This window comes from Chroicocephalus ridibundus, chromosome 4 (genome assembly GCF_963924245.1).
Source record: "Chroicocephalus ridibundus chromosome 4, bChrRid1.1, whole genome shotgun sequence".
Classification (NCBI taxonomy): domain Eukaryota; kingdom Metazoa; phylum Chordata; class Aves; order Charadriiformes; family Laridae; genus Chroicocephalus; species Chroicocephalus ridibundus.
Genome location: NC_086287.1, coordinates 44,042,051 through 44,065,931, shown reverse-complemented (window position 1 = coordinate 44,065,931; position 23,881 = coordinate 44,042,051). Strand labels below are relative to the sequence as shown.

Sequence of the window (23,881 nt, the reverse complement as noted above, 5' to 3'; positions counted from 1 at the left end):
AACAATATAAAGAACTTTTATTTTTTTTCTTTTTGTTTTTTTTTTTTTCCTTCTTTTTTTCTTCTTTTGCTGTGTAAAGTTTTGTTATTATGCTCACAGCTTTGTACCAAAGTGAAGGAAGAAAACCAAGGTCAATCTGTGCACATGTTCTACACAGCTTAAATTATTAAATATTCAATCATGTTGTTTTATTCCACTTCCATTCTTCAAAAAGACTGTTTAACACTTACAGCAAAATGAAATTAGAGAAGCTGGCAGGCGCATATAACAGAATATATACCTACACAGTTTGCTCTTTACTTTCGCTATGAAATATTTCACAAACAGTAGCTGAAACCGTTTTCTTATCCTTCCTTACATATTCTGCAACTCTGGACAACTTACACTGTTTGAATGATAGTACCACACAAGCCTCAAAACCCAAATTCACCTGTACCTGTGTTTTAATTCAAAAAAAGGGAAAAATATTTTCTCAACACCACACTTTTGTTTCTGGGAACCTAGAGTTTATCAGGAGTTTTCGGTTATCGTTTACCTTGATCTAGCATTATTGCACAGTTTGAAAACGTGCATTAAGAACTGCACTACTTCAAACACACTGCACAGCCAAACTCCTGCTATTTTGCAGGTGTCAGCTCATGCGCTGATAATACATATAAAGTCTGCAATTCACAAGTAAGTGACCCAAGGCAAGCAGAAGCTGGGATATTTAATGCATCTTCGATACCAACAGATGCAGCAGTTTTCCCTCCGTCTCCTCCCACGTACAGAAGCAGCAGCATTAGGCCACAGAGTATTTTGCACTGCCAGTTAGCTGTTATTTTTCCTTGTGTTTTGAAGAAAAAAAAGGAGCAACGAGTATAGACCAATACATGTGAGGCTACTGGGGCTGGGGAAGGTTAAGTTTTGTGGCGTATGTGAATTTCAAGTGATCGTTTTATGCTACTCACCCTCCTTTTGGAGCTCGGGCGGGCCTTGGTATGCCTATGGCACCCTTTTGAAAAGAATGATATAACTGGTTGCAGTAGCGTCTGGCCCACTCTTTATTAGAAAAGTGTACAGTGTCTCTGAGCACTCTCTCTCTGCTGAGGAGACTCATAGCTTAACAGGCACAATGGCAGTCCTGCTAAGAGGAAAATGGTGACTTGCCCCCCAAAGAGCCTGCCATATGAAGTCAGCCATATAGCAAGACCAGAGCTCATTATTTAACACTGGACTAATAAAATAAACACAGCTAACCCCAAAATAAACCCTCACTCTACGCACTCTTCCACCCACAAGTTCTTACTTGCATAGAAAACAAACTGAAAACAAAAATAGTCCTGAAACAGGCTTCAGATGTGCAGTACTGCTTTTCAAAAATATTAATCCACTGAATTCCACGAACAGCCTGCCTTACAAAGTTATTACACTCTTCGCCCAGAGGTATATCAGGAAAAAAACCCCCAAGTTGCAAGACTGGAGAGGATCTCATTAATGGCTAGGAAACCAATAACTTAGTTTGGCATCTCTCTTCTGCAATTGCCTCCGGAAGAAGCGAAGAGCCAATAGGAAAAGCTGCACCAAAGTCCAGCTGAACAAGTAGGAAACCTCCCCAACAGGACTCCAGAGAAGCCTCGCGATTTCCACAGCTGCACAACAACTTCATAGCAAATCCTTTTAAGATATCCTCAGGACAAAACAGCACAGCATTTTATTCTGAACCCCTAAGCAATTTCTAAATTTTTTTTTTAACTTATGGAGCAAAATTTTTATAAACACTCGAGCAGCTCTGCTATCTTCCTGCCTCTTATCCATTTTAAGAATCTTACAGTATATCTGGAATTACCTACAAAGTAGAAAAAGACACCACTGCTAAAGCTAAAACTGGATTTCAGAAGCCCAGATTCTTCAGGAGGACTGTTTTCAAGGACAGATAAGAAAATATCACAGACTACACGAGAAGGAAGTCCGCTTCCACCAACTAGAAAAGATAAACCCAACAAGCAATTAGGAATGCAAATACAATGTAATAACTGTGTTTGCTGCAACACCTAGTGGGAAAGATCTTTACACATTCCCAAAATCAGCTGAAAGAACATGAAGAATCACAAGGACAAAGTAACAAAGTCTACTCTTATGCACCATTTTTCAGAATGCTACAATCACACCACATGCTTGTCCTCAGGACACACACCTCCACACCTTCACTTCAAGCACAGTCAATGAAGGACAGCTTGAGATGTTCGCACTGTTTATGCCACACTTACACTTTTGTGGTTCAAAAAAAAAAAAAAACCACTCAGAAAAACTCCTGAACATCACTGGATGAACATCATTGGAAATGCTTTAAGTATTACCCAGTATTCTGCTTTCAAGTCATGAAAAAAACCCAGATACTCTCAGAGGCTCTAGGGCAATACGGCCTGCACAGAAAACATTTACACTATTCAGAGATTTCCCTGAACTTGATTCTCTCTTGAATTGCTTCATCCACAGACCACAGAAAGAAAGGCAAAAGAAAAACCAAAACCACAAAAATACACCCCAACAACCAAAACAAAAACACCCTCAAACTCACCTGGGGTCTGAGCCACATACTGTGTTTTTTTTCCTGTCTACAAAGAGCTTAATAAAAAAACCCAAACAAATCACCACAAAAGCATTGGAACCTCAGAGATTCCCATGAGTTTGAAGTAGGATGCTACTGCACCTCATTCCTATTTTACTCCTGTCTCTCACAAAAAAAATCATCAACGTCAAGCAATTACAGAGAAATTATACTCGTCTGCTAAGACAATACAAAAAGAGCGTGCTTCAGAGAAGGCCCTGAAGTTCCTTGATTTGATGGCAGTGGAACATTCATGGGCTTTCCTCAGTCATTTTCTTGGCCTAGAAAGGCTTCTTTAGAGTCAAAGAATGAGGCTATAAAACTTATTTGGTCTATGGTTGGCATACCAAGCCTCAAAGTAGTGGTGAAAGAGATGTCCAGTAAAAACAGTACATTCAATTTGTTTGAAGAGCACTGGATTCATTTATAAGCAGCTCAGTTTTGACACTGGGCTGTTTTTACTTTCTGTTACGGTTTAAGGAAACCTCTGCTTTTTTTATCCTGAGCAGCAAGTTAAGCAAAAGTGAACACAAAGCTCCTTGCTAGATTAGTCTCATTGTTTAAGAGAGCTCTTTGCTAAATGAGTGTTATTAGGGGTGAGAGGATCACAAATGCAAGTAGTGCATTTCACTGAACTTAATGGTAAAGTTTTCTGCCCCAAGGGACACCTGCAGAGGAACCCTGACAAGTAGAAAGAGTCTCCCCCCTCTGCACTGGCTTCTCTGTGGTACCTTCCATGCATTAGTAGAAACAAGACTTCTACGTGCAACGTGCATTTTGTATCCTCACCTTCTGCTTGAGAACTTTAGACTTCAAAATCCTTTAAAACCCTGCTCCATTCTTTCCAGTTGAGTCTTTGTGAACCTAATACAGCCCAAGCCAATTAAGCCAGTTCACAACAGAAACAAAACAGTACCTAAGCTGATGCACTTAGGCAGTACCTTTGCATTTCTTAGTTTGCTGTGCCACGAAAACACAGGACTGCAAAGCTCAGTCACGAAGATTCCCATTAAAACCAGGAATCCGACTATGGCGTTGTATCAAGATAGCAGTGGTTATGCTGGTATTTAATTAAAACAAAAGCCGACACCACTTACTTCTTTCCTGTACATAAGGACCTGTATTTAAAAAGACTAAGACTGCAAAACACATCAGTGGAGCCACTGTTGTGGTTGTTTTGCTGCTACTGGCATACCTCTCAAGAAACAACTGCTTTTCTTTAAATAAACAAAATATCTCAGGAGGTATAGTATTTAGGGCAGTATATCACTGTATATATTGTGCCAGTTAGAGCAACTTTTACACAAGGAATAAAAAATAAGTTACAATCAACACTAAAAAAATTAATTTATTCCAGTTCCTCATAAAATACCTTTTTTTTTTTATGAAGAAAGTCAAAATGTACATGGGATATTCAGGTTACACTGTTAGAATTTGTGATATTCTGGTTTGCAGAATTTTATTAAAATCAGCTAAAAAAATTGGATGCAACATAAAAACAGACATGTCTTAAGACACTTAACACATTTCAAGCTGAGTTTGCAAACACCAGCGCCTATTGTAATTTAAGTCCTCAACACCCCTCTGGATTTCCCAAAGACTCTCAACTACGGTTCTTAAAAAAAAAAAAAACAAAAAACACAACAACAAAAAAACAAACCCCAAAACAACAAAAAAGCCCAAGGCAGACAAGAGGAGGGAATATTCTTAGCTGTCAATGAATTAAAAACTTGCAAGAATCTGCCATTTGGGCCAAGTCTTAATTGACCATCCTTATTTCTACAGAGTGCAACACAATCCGCAGTCTCTGTAGCAAGGCATTTCAGCCCCACTCCATTTTTGCATTCCAAGTGGGAAAAGAAAGAGGAAAGACTGGAGTAAGAAACTGATGTTATTTGGAATAATTCTGGCATATAAAATTACTTCCCAATGTGGGAGGTGAAAAGCTTCATGAGTCAATCCTGCTGTCATCCTCAGCATGTCTTTCAATGTGTCCTACAGCATCCTAGAAAAGAACCAGAGAAGTCAGATGTTAATAATCATCGTCACCAAAAACTTTGCAGAAGATTCTTGACATCTCAGTGAAAGTGACATTCTGGATAATAGACACTTTTTGGCTTAAAGCTTCTAAAAATTTTTAAAAAAATAAAAAAATAAAAAATCAATGCCAAACTATTAAATCACACATAGAAAGTGTCTCACATACCACATGATTTAAGGCAAATAAAAACCAGCTTCCTTTCCGACTGGAAGGGCGTATCAAATAAACACATGATATCCAAAGCCAGTGCTTAAAGAGAAAATAAGGATTCTACTTCTGTTTCTTCATTCTCACAGAAACCTCCTTCCATTACATATTTTGGAAAGCATTCAACAGGAAGGCAGTTTATATTGCCAAGCAGTAAACCGTGGATTTTGCCAATCAGTTTACAGGTAACAGCCCACCTTCCACCCATCCCCCAACCCTTTCCACATCACTTAATCCAACTGGCATCTAACTCTTCTGCTTTCTTAATTTTTTTTTCCTCATCTGCAGTAACATTTATTCATAAATGTATGCATTATACTTATTTAAAGATCATTAGCAAAACCAATCCTGTGTGAAAACTAAACAGCGTCAACATCCACAACAATGAAGGCGGGTAGTGATGGATAAAAATTAAGAAGATTAAAATCTCTTTCAAGACTGACGTTTGTTCATCTTAAAAATAAATTTTTCCTAGAAAAACTTAATAACATCTTGAGTATAGTTACCAGAGGTTTCTTTTTGGTTTGTTTTTCTTTTTTTTTTTTTTTTTATTTCAAGAACTTTACCATTTCCATGTAATATTTTAGGACCAAACTGTTTTGGATAGACCATATCTCAAGCTATCATATTTAGCTGCACTCTTCATCTGTCACAGGCTGAACCCTGTTAGCCTTGTATGACTGTAACTGTAAGCAGTTAAGCCTGTTAAGACTAGAAGAATTTAACCATTTTAAAGAGAAACAGGATTCAAATCCCACGACTGGGGTTATAGTATGTACTTTATACTACCAAATACAACCATGTTAGTTCAACCACGCACCTGCTTGGAACCTTTCCTGGAAGTAAAGAAAGCATCACAGTTCTTCCAACGACATTTTAGGGTCTGAAAATTTGGGTTGGTGTGGTCAGTTAGCAAGTGTTGTTTTAGATGGTCCACAACTCCAAAGATCAGTGAACATCCATGCCACTGGCAGAAAAAACATGGCAGAATAAGCCAGGGAAAAAGAACTTCAGCTAATGCCTTTATTTGTGCAACTTAACAATATTCTACCAAGACTGCTCACATGCATGCCACCTCCTGTCACTTTTTAACCTTCTTATCCCATTTCCATTCTCAGTGGTCTCTATTCCTTTAATTTCCACTTTAAAGAGATTTTTCCTGCCTCTAGCCAAGCCTAGACCATCAGCAAGAATGGCAGGAAGAAGAGGGGCACTAAGCCTTTAAAAGATTTAAGCTAACCTGAGACAGAGTCATTGGGAATGTAATTAAACTTATTTAGCGGAGTAAATCCGCTTTTGTACATCGCTCAGCTGAAGCTTTTGGTTTTAAACAGTTAAATGTCACTTTCTAAAAATTGCCAGGAAAAAAAAATCATTGAAGATGAAGATGACTACTGACTTGCCCCAAAGCATATACACATACTAAAGACCATGAAAAAGGGAACTAGAGATATATATTTACATTTAAAATGTACGTATACAGTTAAAAAATATTATCGAAGTATAAAAACTTAAAGATCAAGCTATCCAAGACTGAGAAGTGACCATCCCCAGAAGATAAGTCTAAAAACTATAACAAAGGAAGGCTAAAATCATTTTGCTCGTTACCCAGCAACGATAATTCTGCATCAGATTAAGCCTCACAGCTCTGACACTGCCATCATAGCATCCAGTGTAGATCTGTAAAAGAAACATTTATGGATAAGCAAGCTGGGAATAATTTTGAAGGAGCCTTCAGTGTAGAGTATATCAGGTGAACGACAATAAGATACCAACATGCAAGGCTTCAAATTTAAAAAACAGGTCTAAGCTAATTCTTTTAAGGTTTGCATTCATAGCTTACAAAAACCTACTAATGAATAAGAAATGTTTCCATAACTTCTATTGTTCATACTGTCATGTGTGCAGAAGTTCAGAAAACTTTGAAACATGATGCTACTATCCACTAAAGTGGAAAAAAAAAAATTTCAGCCTAAATGTTAAGTTGAATACATTTCCAGGACTTAACCAGTTACATGTATATCAAAAACGGATGCAGAGGAAGGGTGAGGAAGAACATCAAAATTTCAGAAAGAGAAGACTGATGCAGATCCTGAGAAGTTAGGCAAAGTGACATCTTAAAAAACACTTTTGTTAGGCAAATGCTCTACAGACAATCGTCTTTTGGAAAGAAAAGGATGTCAGACACTCGCAATTCCGCAAAGAACATTCATTATTAAAAAAAGTCCTCACATAATAATGAAAATCTGCAAGCTGAAGATTTCATTTGATACCTTTCTTCAAGTCTTTTTGTCTCTTGGAAATTCATCACTAGGATATAACAGCCAATCTGCTTTGCGTAAAAGACTATACCTTAGTAAGGACTACTATAGAAAATTATAATCTTTCACTCCACACTAAGCTTCCCATTTGAACACTTCTTTGATTTGAGAATGCCCAAAACAGACTATTGCTGGAGGCAGTTCAAGCTTCAGAGCGTAAGCACAAAGCCTGAATGCACTTTGCTCTCCAGCTCGCTCAAACGAGCAGTGAAGCTTGGGCAGCATGTATTACAATTAGTAGGAGATCAGTTCTGTTACACTTGATTCTTCTGTTATTACAGACATCACTATACGTCTGTACCTCTTATTTTACAATCTGAAAGAAAGTTTGCATACAAATTCCTACACGTGCAGACAAAAAAGTGTTTTTAATGACTATTTTACAAAAATGATTCTGAAACCTATCCTGCAGGGCAGATCTGTGAAGAAATCTGTGCACCTAAATCAACTGCACACCTTTGTTGAGATTCTATCAAAGGTTGCTAGAGAAAAACTTCACGCACAGTCTAGTATCTGCGTGACTGTCTTGAGTAAAATTCAAACTGGATTTATACTTGAAAAAAGGGAGTATTTTACTATTTCTAGACTCTTCATTGCAATCATCACTGTAAACAAAACTATTGTTTTAGGACTACAATAAAGCTAAAAGGTAATTTTGCCCCAGACAATAATATTACATAAATACAAAGCTGTTACAGCAACTTGATGTTTTTGGCTGACATTTCCAAGTTCCTCTGTCTTAGTCAGTCAGCAGGCTGATTTCATTATCTGAAAAATTCAAACTATCTTGTATGTGCTTGTGGAAATTACAACCTTCTCTTTGAGACCAGTGAAAAGAAGGAAGTTACCATGCTCTTATGGATGGTCATACACATGATCATATCTGTGTGGCCTCCATAGACTTGCAAGCGGTCGTGTGACTTGAAAGAAAGAGAAACAGACAGACGTTTAATAGCATGGCAGTTAATAGTCATTTTTCACAGACATGCAAATGACAATGCTTCCAAGAGCAGTTTCCTGGGTAGCAACTAAACTCCCCTGGTAGACTCCAAACTTCATAGGTACCATGAAGGCTCACTTTTGCTTACATTACTTCTGTGAGTCTTTCTGTCCAACTAAGGACTTCCTCTTCCAAGCAGACAAAACTAACATTTCCCCACTTTTCTGAGCTGTCATTTTCTTAGGATAACCCAGGTTCTGAAAACACGTTTGAGGTTACGTTCTTTAAAACCCACGTATTTTGGTTGGTGAGACAACTATATATTCTGAGTGACAGCAAAGAGAGAGATGGGCCAGAGACCAGTAAGCACAAAGATGACTTCTATTTGACTTCAGAATCATTAATTAATACATATTAGGTAACCATCTAATTTCTTACCTGTAGTTCATAAACACGAACAAACTTATCCAGACATGCTGTCACCATCACTTTCCCAAGAATGTTCACAACTGTGACTGCATGGTTATGGCCTTTATAGATCCGTACAAGCTCTCCAGTCTGCGTCAAGAAAAAGCAAAGGCAAAGAGGTCTTTGGGGGGTTTTTTTGTTTGTTTTTTTTTGTTTTTGTTTTGTTTTTTTGTTTTTTTTTAAACAACAAAACAGTTTTATCTAACCTAGATAGGGTAGCTAGCTTCAATGCTCACAACTCAAAAAATGAAAACACGCTTTATTAGACTTCCATTTCCTATGAAGGCACTAGATTACCATCAAATACTACCTCTCCTATGAGGAGAGGCTGAGAGAGTTGAGGTTGTTCAGTCTGGAGAAAAGAAGGCTCCTAGGAGACCTTATAGTGGCCTACCAGTATCTTAAGGGGGCCTACAAGGAAGCTGGTGAAGGGACTTTTTAGGATGTCGGGTAATGGTAGGACTAGAGGGAATGGATTAAAACTAGAAATGGGTTGATTCAGACTGGACGTTAGGAAGAAGTTCTTCACCATGAGGGTGGTGAGACACTGGAACAGGTTGCCCAGAGAGGTGGTGGAAGCCCGATCCCTGGAAGTTTTTAAGGCCAGGCTGGATGGGGCTCTGAGCAACCTGATCTAGTGGGAGGTGTCCCTGGCCATGGCAGGGGGGTTGGAACTAGATGATCTTTAAGGTCCCTTCCAACCCTAACAATTCTATGATTCTATCCTTTTCTTTACCCATGTTAACATAGAGCCATTCCAGTAGAATAGAAATATAGATCACTATGAAAAGTGTCTACTTCTCCTCTTTCCATCATTAGTTACATTTGCCCCCCAATCCTGCTATTAGTACTGCACTATTACTACTAGCAGTATTTTATGTAGCCACAAGGATCGGTGAGCAGGGCTAGAGAAAAACCATTCACAACAGTATAACAGCTTTTGAACTAGCTGGTTTGGAATGCTGTTTGTGTTCCTCAAGTTTTTTCTGTAATAAAGAAATCTTCCCCCACAGAATATCTCACATGGCTTTCCTCTGAACCCTTTCCACATTATCAGCACATTTAGGGTAATATTTGCAAAAGCAAGATCCCCAGATAAAAAGGCACTGCATACCATATTAAAAGAGTCAGCATGTTTATGTTTCCCAAGGTATTTAATCCCCTGCATCCCTCCTTAGTTAGCTATAATGCATAGTCACGTTAACAAAATCATATGAATTCCTTTTCTGGAAGCTATTCTGCCCAACCAGCCAGTGAAAAATTCTGGAAAAACTGACATTATAGTAAAGGAATTCACTGCCGTAACAGTAAAAGTCATTCCAACTTTATATATATGAGACTTACATGAATGTTGTGGGCATGGACGGACTGATCACTGGAGCCACTGAATACCAGATCATTTACAACCTTACCAAAGAAAAAAAAAATCAAAAAGAAAACACCAAAGAACAGTTTTATTTTTGTAACAGACACAGAAATGGGTAAGCAAAACATTAAGACACTGTTGTGTTTAAAGTTGTACTGTAATATTTCCTAAATTTGACAGTCTTAAAATCAATAGAGAGTATGAAAAAAAAGCACGCACGGAGTTCTTTACATAAGAGCTAGAAAATGTACTATGCTATCCTAATGTTGACTTTTGATGCTTCACAATTGCCATTAGAAGCTGTTAACTTGCAGCCCACCAGGCTAACTCATCCTACCTACAGACTATTCTCAGGGACAGCTCAGCAGCAGCTCAGCGACCAAGCAAATTGAAGGCAGAATGCTGCTCTGCACATGCACAGCAAAGCCCACTGTTTCCTGGAAACATTAGATGTACTGTGCACTTATATTCTGGTCACGTGAGAAAGATGGTGCTCCTGATAAGTCCTAATCTAGAAAGGAAGCTCAACAGATACATCATGGATCAAGAAGGGGCCACAGTATGCTGCCACACAAACAGGACTAGGATAGCCAACCGAGCAAAAAAGGCTGTGCCACTGCACCATAAGATCTAAAGCGACAATTTATGGAATTCACCCCCTATCTGTTACATGATAGTGGTCACAGCAAAGCAGTCAGGCAAGCATATGTTCCACCTTGTAATCTCAGGACCCAGAAACCTCTAAATAAGTGATAGTGATTTTTCTATTAAAAAAGAATACTTCTCTAGAGTTACATTTTTTCCAGTTTCCTCTGAGATTTGTACGATGTGGGTATACGAACGTTAGCTTCATCTTTTCCCCAACTTTCCCTCTGTTGGCAAACTCACATTTCAAGATTCCCTGAATCTTCTAACAACATGAAATAAACATGCTTCCTACATAACACACCCACAACAGTTTTGCTGGGAACATGGGATATGTCAGCCAGTCAGAGACAATTTTCCTACCAAATTACTCAGCTTTTATCCTTTAAAGTAGAGAAATCCTCTGTTTCCTACCACAATCTGCTCACTATTAGATGAGGAAGAAGAAGAAAAAATGCACCATTTTAAGTATTCTTTGTCAAAAACGTATTTTCAGAGACACTTGCCTTCATGCAGAGTATAGTCTTGCTGTGACCTTCCAGGGTTCTGAGAAGCAGCCCATTCCGCGCATCTCGCACGCTGATGGTGCAGTCATAGGAGCCCACTACCAATAACTTGCGTGCTCCTTCCTGAGCTGTAGCTAGACAGCTCACTGCTCTAGGGCCATGGCATTCAAAGGTATCAACCTGCTTGTTGTTCTGTTGGGGGAAGAAAAAGTGGTTTTTAAGAATTAAAACTTTGCTATGACACTGACTAGACCACCAACTCCTTTCTGTGTTGTTATAGGATCTGATTTCAGTTTAGTAACATGCCATTCAAGTAGCGGTAAGAGTTGAATCTTAACAACTAAGTTTCCAAATCAAGGAAATAACTCTTTATGTTGGGATTTGATTCTCTTTTTTTTAAATTTTAAAAAATATTTCATTATTTAGCAAAGGTCCAGTAAATCCTCCTTCTGAGTTAGAAAAATGAGAGGAAATAGCATTATGAGAAAAACGCAAAACAGAGTAAATTTGTAAGGATAAATTTGAGAAATTAGTCTAGGATCCATGAAAAGAATAATCAGAAAAATAATTTCTTTAAATCATGATTTTTATTCACTTTTAAATATCACGGGAACTGCTGATTAAGCCTCTTTGCCAGAAAACAGTGCGAATGAGTCTCTTCTATAACTGCAAATGAAGCAAGCAAAACCAGCAACACATTAAAATCTCTCCCATTATTTTGATAGGCAGGAAAGGAGGATTCACGAACAATCGACTGTGTCAAAAAACTCACACGCATGACTGATAGGTCAGGTGGAACCTTAAGGAAAAAGGTGACAACAATACAGCAATTAAGAGAAAGGTAACCGGAGGGAAGGGGAGATGGGACAGCTTCATGCACTAACCAAAAGGGGCCACCAGTGACCATTTATACCAAAATACTTAAATTACAAATACACTTGCTACTCAAGAGAAAGAACAGAAAGAAACACAAAGTGGAGAGAAAGAGCATCACAACAGGCTTTTAGGTGCCAATATTTAAACAAACTAACCTTTATGCTGAAAGTAACCACAGTGCCATTTGCAAGGCCTGCATAAAGGATCCGCCATCTGCTGTGTAAACAGAGCACTCGATCTTCCAATTTAAACTGTACCATGCATTCTCTGGTCTGGCAACAAAAGGAAGTATTTAAAGATTTTCATTAACTGAAAACAATTTAGGGAAAAAAGCCTGAAGTGAATGATGATTTCTACCTACAACTTGCATTTTTCAAACCAACAGAGCTGGAGAAAAACATCTGAAAGTCTGGTGTCACATGGCAGTTTGACACTGGTTTTAATCAGCTCCCTCCCATCTTTGAGACTTGACTGTATTTCAGCAACCAGTCATAACCCTAAAAGCTTTATTCTTGCCACAACCTCTAATCTATACAGACATTTAGACTACAGACTATATATATCTATAGATATGAAAACCACCCCGTTACATGCTTGAGTTTGAGGAATCCCCATGAAGTTCCCCAAAGGGAAGTGCCATGAATCCTCAGCCTGAGTCAAAAACCTCTAGTACTTTGCCCCTTGAAGCAGGTATTTGCTTTCTAGTCCACCAAGCCACAGATTAGACAAGCCTTCCTATCATTTATCCTTAGAAGTCCAGCTTCAGGAAGTCTCAGTCTGCTCTTCCATCTACCCTCAGAATAATACCTGCTCCTCTATAGCTGCTCCACAAAGAGAGCAGTGCCTTCCATAAGCAACGTAGTTACAAATACAGCAAGACAAATAGAATGCTCATGGCCAGACAAGCATCCTGCACTTTGGTGTTCCCAACATTCAGTATCCTGTCATGCTGTTCTGGCAAAAACTCTGCTGACAAGCTAGTCAAAAGATTAGGGTAGTAAATCACTTCATGGTTTGCTATTTGGTTGGGTTTTTTTTCCTGTTCTACTCTAATGATGTATAAAGTGGGGCTCATGTCCAGCTTATATGGGTTTAAAAGGCTTTTTAAATTTATATTTGCAAAGAAACACTCCCATAAAAAATGAGTACATGTTAACCAACACAGAGTTTGAGTACCTTGATATTGTAACAGTTGATAGTGTGGTCGCTTGAGCCAGTGTAGAGTGCAGCATTCTTCCCATTTGTCTGAGTGACCAGGAGGCAGTTCACTTTTGAGGTATGTCCTTCAAAGATGGCCACACACTTCCTGCTCTAAAAAGGAAAGCATAGGGTCTGTCAACATAAAGGCCCATAATGTCAGGCACAGAATCCGAGAGACAAAGTCAGGTAGGACAGCTAAAAAAAGTAGGGCACATGCAGCAGTCTATCTCCCCCTACCCGTCTTGTAGGGAGAACGGGTTGGGGAGGGGGAGAAGAGAGGTTTGAAGGAAAGAATAGAAGAAAAAAATTAAGCTCTTGAAAAAGTAGCTGCTCCCTTAACTACATAGCAAGGCTTCACAAAAACACAACTGCAACCTCATGACTACAATTAATGTAACAACATTCCCACAACCTTACTTACAACCAGATTGTAGGCACAAACAGTTTTGTCTGCTGAGCAGGTATACAACAAATTCCCAAAAATCTGAATAGCATTCACTGCAGCTAGGTGTCCCTCAAAGTTTCCCTCTGTAGGTTCTTCATCCTCACCTGGCTCCGAAGACACTTCTGTAGGACAGAGACACAGGTACTTTGATTATGTGAACACACTCAAGCAAACACGCTACTGTTGTTTGTATCACCAAACAGCAGAACTATTTTGTGAGCTCAGCACCTTAAAGTCAGATTTCATTGTAGGTCCCAGCTGGAGCCTGTACGTGGCAGAAGGCAATACAAAATGCCAGAAAGACCTTTATACGATGTTAAGTCCAGAAAGATCTTTAAAATAGAAAAAGGATTGTATTATTGTTTGTCCTACAACTCTATGGAGACTGTGTTCGTGTGGGAGGGGGCAGGAGGATGTGGAGGGTTCAAGGCACAAAGCATTCAATGAAGGATGACGCAAGTGAATATGCATCACTTCCCACTTCAGTTTTCAGTGCAGGTTTTTACCTTGCAGGGCAAAATTCCCCTCTGGAAGCAGCCTAATCGAGACTTACAAGTCCTGCAAGATACTATACACAAAGTATCAGAAGAAAAGCTTAAAAGATACCTGATGAGTTCTTTGATCCTCTTAGCGATGATATGGAAGTCTGCGTCTCAGCCATCCTGTAACACAGAAATAAAGAGTAGTGAGACTATACTTTGCATGTTCATTTTCAGACAAAATACTGGTGTAAGTAATACTCCAGAATACAAGACTCGGCATTTAGTAGAAAATAGGCTGTAACAGATAAGCTCAAAAACAAACTTTCCTTGGAGGGCAGCCTTGTTCTTGCTTTAGAGAAATTAGTAGGTAATAAGACACATTCAGTTGCTGGACCAAAAAAGCAAATTCAATTTTTATTTTCCCTCTCATTTCACTCCTGAATGAAATTAAAAGTTACTCATGTTGTAAGACTTTCTGAATAGAAAAAAAAAAGAAAAAAAAAGAAAAAGAGAGGCCTAGGCCTCTCATGAATATTGTTTAATGCTTTTACTTTAGAGAGCTACAATAATCTCACCTTGTTTTCCCATCATTCCTATAATTTGTGCCAATCTCACTGGTAGAGCTCACTTCATCATAACCAGAGCAAGATGCCTCTAGAACTGCTTGATCCACAGAGCTGCATGAATCTCTCTTTGATGGACTGTCTGGTTTCTCGTCTCCCGACTCTGATGAACCAATGTCAACAACCTCACACTGGGGCGCTGGAACTTCCACTAGTTCCAGAGAAGCATCACTGTCATTCTCATCTTTGTTTCTTGTTGTTTGAGCAGTAGCTCCATTCTCCTGTCTTGGAGGAGTGGATGTAGTAACTTTTTCTCCTTTAGGAACCTTTCCACCCTTGACTTTCCGGACAGGCTTACAGTCAATTATATCCTGTTCTGTGTCACTGTTCTCTGGCACGTGGGCTGCCCTCAGAGTCTTCTTCTTCCTTAACTTTCTCCTCCTCCTGTTTCCTTTTTCTGCTGGGACTACAGTGGTTACCGTCCGTTGCTCAGATGGTTCTGCTGACAGTTTGGGGGTTTTATCCATTGGCATTTCTAGAAGGACTGAATGCTTCGGAAGAGAGGTGCTACACTGATCCAGTAAAAAGCTTTCAGTCATTGTATCATTTGCATCTCTCTTGCTGAAGACAGACAGTGAATGAGGAGAAAGGTTCTCAGGAAGTCCACCCTTTCCCCCGTCTGCAACAGGCTTGTGAACATCTTGATTAGTGCGGTGGAAACAAGCTGCCAGCTCTGATAGGGATATGGTTGCAGAGACAACTGGATACACTGGAGTTTTCTGGTTGGTCTCTTCTGAAGAAAAGAGACTAGTGTTACACTCAATCTGTACAGCAATAAATATTTACGCAAAATTGCTTTCCCTGCATTTTTTTGTTTATACTTAATTGTGCATATAAAGTACACATACATACACGTTGAAAGCCATGTGCACATGCAGATCTGCTATTTCAGTCAGCTATGCAGCCTTTAAAAAACATAGCCGGGGAATAAAATGTTTACCTGTGTACTCAGAAGCAAAGGAATAGGGCACACCATTAAAATTCCTGGCTGACTTCATGACTTTAAAGTTCTCACAAACAACCTTTTGTGAGTCCTACACCGTCAGCTTAAGATGCCACCAGCCTTCACAGTGTGCTCCCTTACCAGCTGTCACCATTACTGTAGGATTGGTATTAAGCAATGCATGCCTAATACATCTCAGCTGCTAAGTGACACAGTTTGAAGACCCTGCACTTAACCCACCTGTGTTAGTTACTTCTACCAAGTTACTTGGACCTAACTCAAAGTAGATGAGTCCTGCACAACCCATTCTGCAGCATTGTACCTTCTGCCCTAGGAATGGCAGCACTGTAAGCCATCAGGGTAAGTTTTTTAGTTCATCCGTGGTAGATTAAGTGATGAGGCAAACACACTCTCCCTGTCATTTTAATTTGAAGCTAATATGAACAAATTAAGCCAATCTCTCAACGGAGACAGGCTAAGAGCATAGGCAGCATCTCACAGCCGTGTTTCCCACACCCTAAAATTCCCCAGTTGCATTTGCAATAACTATAATCCAGAACAGGATGTTTCAAGTTCACTGCATTTATTGGGTGGGATCCCTCAACACAAATGGGAAGCTGGATGTATTTGAAACACTTCCCTGCTTCAGTCTCTTCAAAACCAGCAATGCTTAGACAAAGCTGTTGGACAGTACAAATATGATCCTTCAGAATTGAGCATCCACCGTACTAGATCCACTAGTACCAGGTAGCCAGCTGGTACCACTAGAGCCAGATTAAATGTGAACATCTCACCCCACACCTTCCTCAGGTGGAAAGTTCCAAGATAAAACTAGAACCATGCTGACAGTGTAGGGTATATCATATTTAAAGTAAATGAATGGAAAGCTGTTTTTCCCCCTAACCCATAACTGTCATACACAGCTACATACACAGTGCATACACAGAGGGTTAGAAAACCCTCTATGCAGAAGAAACAAATGCTTAGATGAGGTTTAAACAGTTACTGTGTTGAATTGTATGAGGGAGAAGGAACACAAACCCTTAAATTATGAATACACCTCTAACATCACACGTCCCTCATTTCCCACAGAAAGGGGGAAGGAAACAACGTGGTCACTTAAAACAGAAAAACAACAGTAAGGGGCAACTTAAATTGAAATTTCTAAAACCAAAAGTTACTAATTCTCAGGCCTTGGAGTACTACAGATGTTATAAAAGGAATCATGAAATCACCATGGTAGTGCAAGAAACAGAATCTCAGTTCCGCGGGTGGAAGAGATGCTGTTAGTTAGGGGAAACCAAATGCAGTCAGCTCCTTCAAAGCAAGGCTGAGCTGACCTCCTCGGGAAGCTGACAAGCCTTTCCCCATGTTCAATCCCCAGAAAGCAGACAGGCTGCCCTCAGAGAGAATGCCTCTCCCCCAAATTACAGAATTCACCTGATGGTAAATGCTTATTTTGACCACAAATGACCAAATTCATTTGATGGTAGACACTCATTTTAAATGTAGCACATATAGAAATTGATCATTATGAAAACCACATTAGTTTGACAAACAAACATCAGAAGAACATTCTTGCTTTTAGTATGTCAAAAATAAGTTTGTAGGAAACTGAAAAATATGCTAGTGTGATGATAACATTTTAATGCAATTATTTAAGTGAGAAATACAGTTATAGATTGAATGTTCATCTTTATGAGAGAAAACTAAAAAAGCTCCTCAGCTTCTGTCATGCCTGCACAGACATCAATAAAGTCTGAAGATTCTGTAAGCTATGCCACTGCAGCTAGTTATCACTAAATCTTTATTCTGAATTATCCAACTCTAACATTAAAGAAAAATGACAAATGACACCTCTCTTCATTGATGTTTGAACATAACAGAATGGCCAATACAAATGGGAAAGAGAGGGAAAGGTAGTGGCTTCCTACAAGCTAAGTCTTAACAATGCAAACAAACACAAAAGTTCATTCCTTAAACTCGGGGGAATGGTGTTTGCTTTAGTGTACACCCCTAGAGCTTCATAATCCTTGTCAAATCCTCCAAAGAGAGATGAAGTAAAATTCACACTACTATATTACTGTAACGTAACACAGTGGAATACAGGAAAAGCAATGGTGACTAAAAAAAGCACAAAAAGCGCTATTTATACAGAATTCTACATCTGAAGCAAACTGCAAAAAGGTAAAAAGACCCTTCAAATTCTTGTATTTACAGGTCTAAGCTTCAATTCAGCCAACAATTCCCTTGTGCTTGAGAAAAAAAACACGCTTATGGAAGTAGGACAGCATGGCTTTTTCCAATAGTATTTTCCACTTCAGTTGAAGGAAAAAAAATTGTCTATAAAATTGGCTATATTTACCTTTAACAAGGATCTTACTTATGAACCTTTACCTCAAATTATCTAAGTTAAGGGTTTGGGTAAATGACAATTATGGCAGACAAACAACTGTCATTAGAATCACCCTGCGTGACTTCCCAGGCTCTTAGGAAAGTAAAGGATAATTGAGCTTGTAATCTTCAGTTAGTACCTTCAGTCACAGTAGCAATTCGTAGTGGAAAGTACCAAAAGCATTTAAGCCTTTGACCACAGAACATGAGTTTTAGGGGTTTCAAACTGTCTAAATAGTTAGCAGTTTCAGCTACGACCATAAAGATCTCATTTTTCTGAAGCAGTAGCTCTCACATCAGTAGTTCGGTTAATTCATCATTTTCTCCTCCAGACAAAAGTGAACATACACCTTCATTGGCAACCCTCCCCTACTCACCCCCCTCGCATTAGTGAACAGTGCCAAACGTCCTTCTTACAGTAAATTGTTTACTGAAATCACAAATAAGATCGCACAAACTTTGAATGAGGTTATTAAATCTAACTAATATCTCCAGACCAGTGGGATTTGGAGAGATGGAGAGGGGGAGAAGATGGATTGTTATTTTTAATATCACAAATTATACTCTTTGTGCTTATCCAGCAGGTCCCAAAAGGAACACAGAACACTCTTAGTGTAGTTGGTCATAATCTTTTTTAAAAGATCTTCAGGCATGCATTTTTCCTTTGCCAGTAGATTTTCATCTGCCAATGCCCATTTAATGATGCAGAGTAAACAAAAATTACAGGGCAGGTTTTAAGGTTCATTTTTTTTTTCCTTTATTAACTAAATTATTCTGAGACAATGTAATCTGCAAATTCAGATTTGTTCTATTTTTAAAGTAAAACAGAAACCTGTAGGTGCAGATAACTACAATTTGCACGTGCTCAACAATTTCAAAAACATGGAATCCTTTTGGATGTGTCGTAAAGAAAGTCCCAGTTTCTAAGATTATTAAGTTGACAAAGTCCTACACCAGTTGATGGGAGCTTGCCTCTGCACAACAGGCTGCAGGTCTGAGACCCAACTTACATTCTTCCAGGAAAAAAAAAAAAAAAAAAATCCTTATTTTCTTAAAGCTAGTTCTTTTAAAGAGAAGCCACACATACCATCCTTCTGCTCCACCTCTTCTGCTCGTGAAGCACATGGAGAACTCTGGAGTGCAGAATTCACATTTTCTTCTGAGCCTTTTGGAGACACAGGTTCTCGTTTAACTTGCACTGAGGTGTCAGGAGGAACAGTAGGTGTGATGCCAGAAGACTGGAATGGTGACAGTGTATTTACATGAACAGAAGCTCCCATTGGAGGTACAGAAGAAGATAAAGTGTCCAAAAGGGGCAGGAAGGAGCCTGCAGGAACTAAGTCAGCTGCCATCTGAGATTTGCTGTTTCTTCTCTCACTTAAGACACTGCAGGAAAGTTGCTCTGACAGATCAGAGGGTTCATACGTTTCTAATGGCCCAAGAGGAGAGAAAAAAAATACAGAACAAAAATGTTCACATTTTACAATAAAATTTAATGGTGCCGAGAGCTTGTTTCTTGTGGACACAGAGACAAGGAAGAGAAAAACCAGTAAAAAAGCCACTAGATAGCACTAGCAAAGAAGACAGATCATACTTGAATAAAGACTTCAATATTGAAAGCCTACAATTTTATTGCACATTTTAAACAAGTGAATTCAAGTTAAATGCTGTTTTTACAAGATTCTGAGTTCAAAGAATAAGAGTCGTCATTCCACTGTTGTTGTTTTATGGTACCTCATACCTTGTAGTCCCTGCAAAATCTGGATTCTCTGACTTCTCAGTGTACTCATTTCCATGGTTATCTGCAAAACAGTTATGGTTTAAATCAGTCCTACTTAAGGCAGTTCTTCAGGCTGCTAACTTCTAGTTTGGACAGTCTCAAAAGCCCACTGTTACCTGTTGCTTTAACACAAGGAAGCGTTGAACCTCAACATACGCAGCCTGCAGGGCAGCCCTGGCCTGCAAGAGACTGCTGTCCACACTATGCAGGGACTTGCTTAACTCTTCTTCCCTCAGTGAAATAGCCAACAACTGGTCTACCTGAGAATGTTCTGAAAAAGAAACAAAATGAAGAGTGTAACTGTACTTGACAGTTAATAAATTACACGTGATATCTAAATAAATACTACCACCTCAGAATGTAAAAATAACATAAATTAGGTCAAGCATCAAGAGTCATAAAAGAAGCTGAAAAGGAATATCTACGCACAGGAATAGTCACACCTACATGACAGAAGAGCAAAGTCAAGTATTCCCTTTTTACAGGATCTCAGCCTTGACTCTAGCAGCTTTTTTTTCCATCATAGCTTTGCCAGTACTCTTCCACAAAGAGCTTTTATTGAAGTATGTGTACATAAAGTACAAATACATACTTTCCATTAATGTAATCAAAAAGGCAAAGGCAAGTTTAAGGTAAACAAGATTTAAATTATTCAGCTAATCCAGAGGCCAAGGAAAAGCAGCTTAAGAGAAAAATTCCAATGATAAAAAAATCATTTACTATCCAGGATGATTTTGGGCTGAGAGACTCATGTTTGCAGTCTCTTGAGAAAGAGCCTCTGAGCACTCTACTCAGGAAAAGATCCACCTATACTCCTTTCTAAAGTCCTCTGGCATTACAGATAGATTCTCCAGGCAAATTAAGTTTCAGTTTGAGCACTTAGGTTCATTCAGTTTGTATTTTCCTCTAGTAGTTTTACTACAACAATGATGACGCTGAAGCAAAGTAATGGGAAGGAGAGATTTTCCCAAGTCAAATGTGCCATTATTCTCCATAAGAGGCACTAGTCATTGAAGACAGACTCTGATAAAAAACCCCACCTTTTCAACTAGTGAAATATTAGTCCCCACAAGAAGATACATATTAATTGCCCTGCATTCCAAACAACCCTCAATATAAATAAAGAATTTTAAAAAGATAAATGGAACATTTGAAAGTTATCTTCTGGACCCCAAATACATCATTATAGTGATGTAATGATTTAGTTCCCAATGAAAACATTCTCCCTAAAATACGGATGGTTAATTTTGATTCGCAGTGATGTGGATGTGTTAGGCGTGTTTGAAAAAGACCTGTCTAATGCTTCTGTCAGGAGCAGGAAGGAGTGGAGCATTCCACATTCATTTCCATTACGGACAGAGAAGGAGGAGTCAAAAAATAAAAAGCATTGCTGGAGATGTCAAAAACAGAACACAGCCTAAGCTATGCAGACTACAAGTTTTCCAGTAATACCAGACAGTAGTAGAAAGGGAAAGCTGCATGGCTGAATTAGAAGGTAGCGATGGGTGCTTCTCCCTTCAGAACTTCATACGAACAGGCAACAAACCTCTCTTCCCCGAGCAGGGGAAAGCAAAGGCCCCACCCATGCAACTGGGATCATGAACTGCAGGCAGAAAGAAGGCACAAAGTCTTCTCTTCGAAATAACTCTGACAAATTAAGATGTGACTCTCCAGAGAGGAATCTGTTGCAGACCTGAAAGCAGTCCACCCCATGACCTTCAGTAAGAGTCCAAGAAGCACCAGAGTAACATTAAGGAACTACCATTTTAGCCAAGTCAAAACACTAGTAGGTATTTATGACTGCTATACCAGATGCACGTATATATGATACTCACTCACCTTTTTTGCCTTTGATTTTTCTTCTCTTATTCTTTCTTTCTAGACTAGGGATTTCAGGAGAAGATCCCTCCTGCAAGTAAAATCATTTATTAACAAAAGTTACAAGAGCGATTTTGCCTAAATCAAAAAGTCAAACATCCACTGTCTTTTCAAGCATTACTTCTACCCACAGAGAAGAATATTCAAATCATTTTGCACATTCTTGTATAACTCATCCTTCCCTCTTCCCTTAGAAGAGGGAGGGCCACAAAGCGAGTGCCATGTTTTCGTCTCAAGTAGGAAGAAATACTAAACAAGCTGACAACCTTCAACTTGCTCAGATGTTCAAGACCACACTTGAGTCAGATTTCTGCTCTACAGTTTTAGTTGAAGGTCTAGAGGATTAAATCAACGAGGAATTAAAACTATCACTTTCTGCATATAACAAAACCATTCTGAGGACTTTGATGAGAAGCATATTTTTTTTTCTCCTTTGGGTAAGTCCAAGACAGAAGAGTGAAACAAATTCAGATTTAAGTATATCATTTTAAGTATATAATTTTGTAAAAAGGGTTGTCTTTCCTTGCTTGACCATAAAACCAGGAACATCTAAGGAAAACAAATTTCTGCTACAGCTTAGCTTCCATTTACGTTCTGAAACACCAAGATCCTTGCCACAACACTAAGTACTTCCACGGATATATTTTAATAGCTCTCATTTACCAGTATAGCATGTCAGTTACCAAATCAAAAGTAAAGAGCATTTGCCATTCCTACTAATTAAAAAAAGATTAAGCAGAAGTCCTGCACTAGGAAGGCAGAAATGGAAAAGATTGTTAAAGAAAATTAAGTCAAACAAGCAAATTAGTTTGAGGCTATCAATGTACAAGACAATGAAATGGAGAAAGTCCTTCTTGCAGAGATCATTCCCAGGTTGAATGATCATTGACAGGGAAGAAAAAAACCAACATTTTTTACCACATCAAAGCTGGACAAAATTGCACACTTACTCCAGTTGCTCTTCGTTTCTTTCCAATTCCTTGGCTGTCATTCTGCTCAGTACCAGATGTGCAGCTACTGTCCGTAGCTGCATCTATGTTATTAGACACTGCAAGAAGTGAAGCATTATTTGAAGCTGGACGATTTTCTTCAGAGATTTCTAGTACGTTTTGTTTTTCAAGAAGAGGTGTTCTCTTCTCTGGGCTCTCCTGGTCTTGTTTTGTGAGGCCTGTGACCTCAGAAGTGGCCTGTAGGCTGTGTCTTCTTCCACTAGTCTCAGTTCTTTCAGACGTAAATGGTGACAAAGGAAGAGAAGACGTCTTCCGTTTCAAGTCAACCTCAACGTCAGTGCTTGCCTCATACCCAGATGTTATGTGATGTGAGTGGCTGGCTGCAATTATTTGCCTTTGCCCACATTCTTTTGTTTTGGCTTGTTCACTGAAGAAGCTATAAGCAGAAGGATTTCTATCTGCAATGACACTGCTTTCAGAAAAGCTACGTTTTCTGGCTGAGCCAGGCACTGCTAAGGAAATCCCTTCCCACTGGAATCCTTCCAGAGTAGACAGATCAGATTCTTCACCAAGTTCTAGACCCTCTTGCTCGTTTTGAACAAGAGGCACCATTTCTATGCCAAACCTTTAACAAGATAAAAAGAAAAATAAGTACACATGTAACAAGCCAGCTAAATCTAAAAAAAAAAAAAAAAAAAAGCCTTCCCCAAATGCACATTGCTGTTTTAAGAGATCTGGCCACTCACTACACTGGTATTCTGTGCTTTCTGTCTCATCTGGTAATGGAACGTCTTTTGTGTATCACAAAATGTGATTTAGTGGCTAAGAACTGACAGCATGATTTCCAAGTCAGAAATCACGTTGGCGTAATTATTCCAAACCAAGTTTGGAATAAGAAAATATAACATCTTTTCAAGACACTTCAAAAACTTCAGGTTTATAGAAAGTTTCAACAATGAAGTATTTCCTTCCTCTAAACACAAAACTAAACTGTGTACCAGATTAAAAGATTAATATATGAAGAGGGAATATTTATTCTGCTTGCACCAATGCAAGCATTTCTTGTAGTCCTGAATAAATGAAGAAATAAACAACTGTTACAGCATTGTTCACATCCTGATTGCATTTTCACATTCTTCCACTTACTAGAACTTGAAAAGCAAAGGTATTGCTACTGTTCATATTCAGATATTGAGCAACAATTATGAATCTATTAGAATCTTTTC

At 38.9% G+C, this 23,881-nt stretch overlaps 1 protein-coding gene across 4 annotated transcripts in view; it reads right to left on the bottom strand.

The window, feature by feature from the left end:
- ZNF106 (zinc finger protein 106) overlaps positions 1 to 23,881 on the bottom strand; it is a 43,956-nt gene continuing 20,075 nt past the window's right edge. For 2 of the 4 annotated variants that reach the window (XM_063331556.1, XM_063331557.1), the window contains exons 6-22: positions 22,656 to 23,280; positions 21,667 to 21,736; positions 19,944 to 20,098; positions 19,789 to 19,849; positions 19,135 to 19,476; positions 14,663 to 15,443; positions 14,212 to 14,267; positions 13,582 to 13,727; positions 13,137 to 13,271; positions 12,116 to 12,232; positions 11,085 to 11,276; positions 9,912 to 9,974; positions 8,538 to 8,657; positions 8,008 to 8,079; positions 6,447 to 6,518; positions 5,659 to 5,805; positions 1 to 4,595 (exon numbers count right to left, since the gene is read on the bottom strand). In XM_063331556.1, coding sequence (XP_063187626.1) covers positions 4,539 to 4,595; positions 5,659 to 5,805; positions 6,447 to 6,518; positions 8,008 to 8,079; positions 8,538 to 8,657; positions 9,912 to 9,974; positions 11,085 to 11,276; positions 12,116 to 12,232; positions 13,137 to 13,271; positions 13,582 to 13,727; positions 14,212 to 14,267; positions 14,663 to 15,443; positions 19,135 to 19,476; positions 19,789 to 19,849; positions 19,944 to 20,098; positions 21,667 to 21,736; positions 22,656 to 23,280 — 3,211 coding nt within the window. In that variant the 3' untranslated portion in view covers positions 1 to 4,538. Of the gene's footprint in view, positions 4,596 to 5,658; positions 5,806 to 6,446; positions 6,519 to 8,007; positions 8,080 to 8,537; positions 8,658 to 9,911; positions 9,975 to 11,084; positions 11,277 to 12,115; positions 12,233 to 13,136; positions 13,272 to 13,581; positions 13,728 to 13,833; positions 13,938 to 14,211; positions 14,268 to 14,662; positions 15,444 to 19,134; positions 19,477 to 19,788; positions 19,850 to 19,943; positions 20,099 to 21,666; positions 21,737 to 22,655; positions 23,281 to 23,881 lie in introns of those variants that run through there. The other 2 variants (XM_063331558.1, XR_010070666.1) reach the window with 2 other exon arrangements.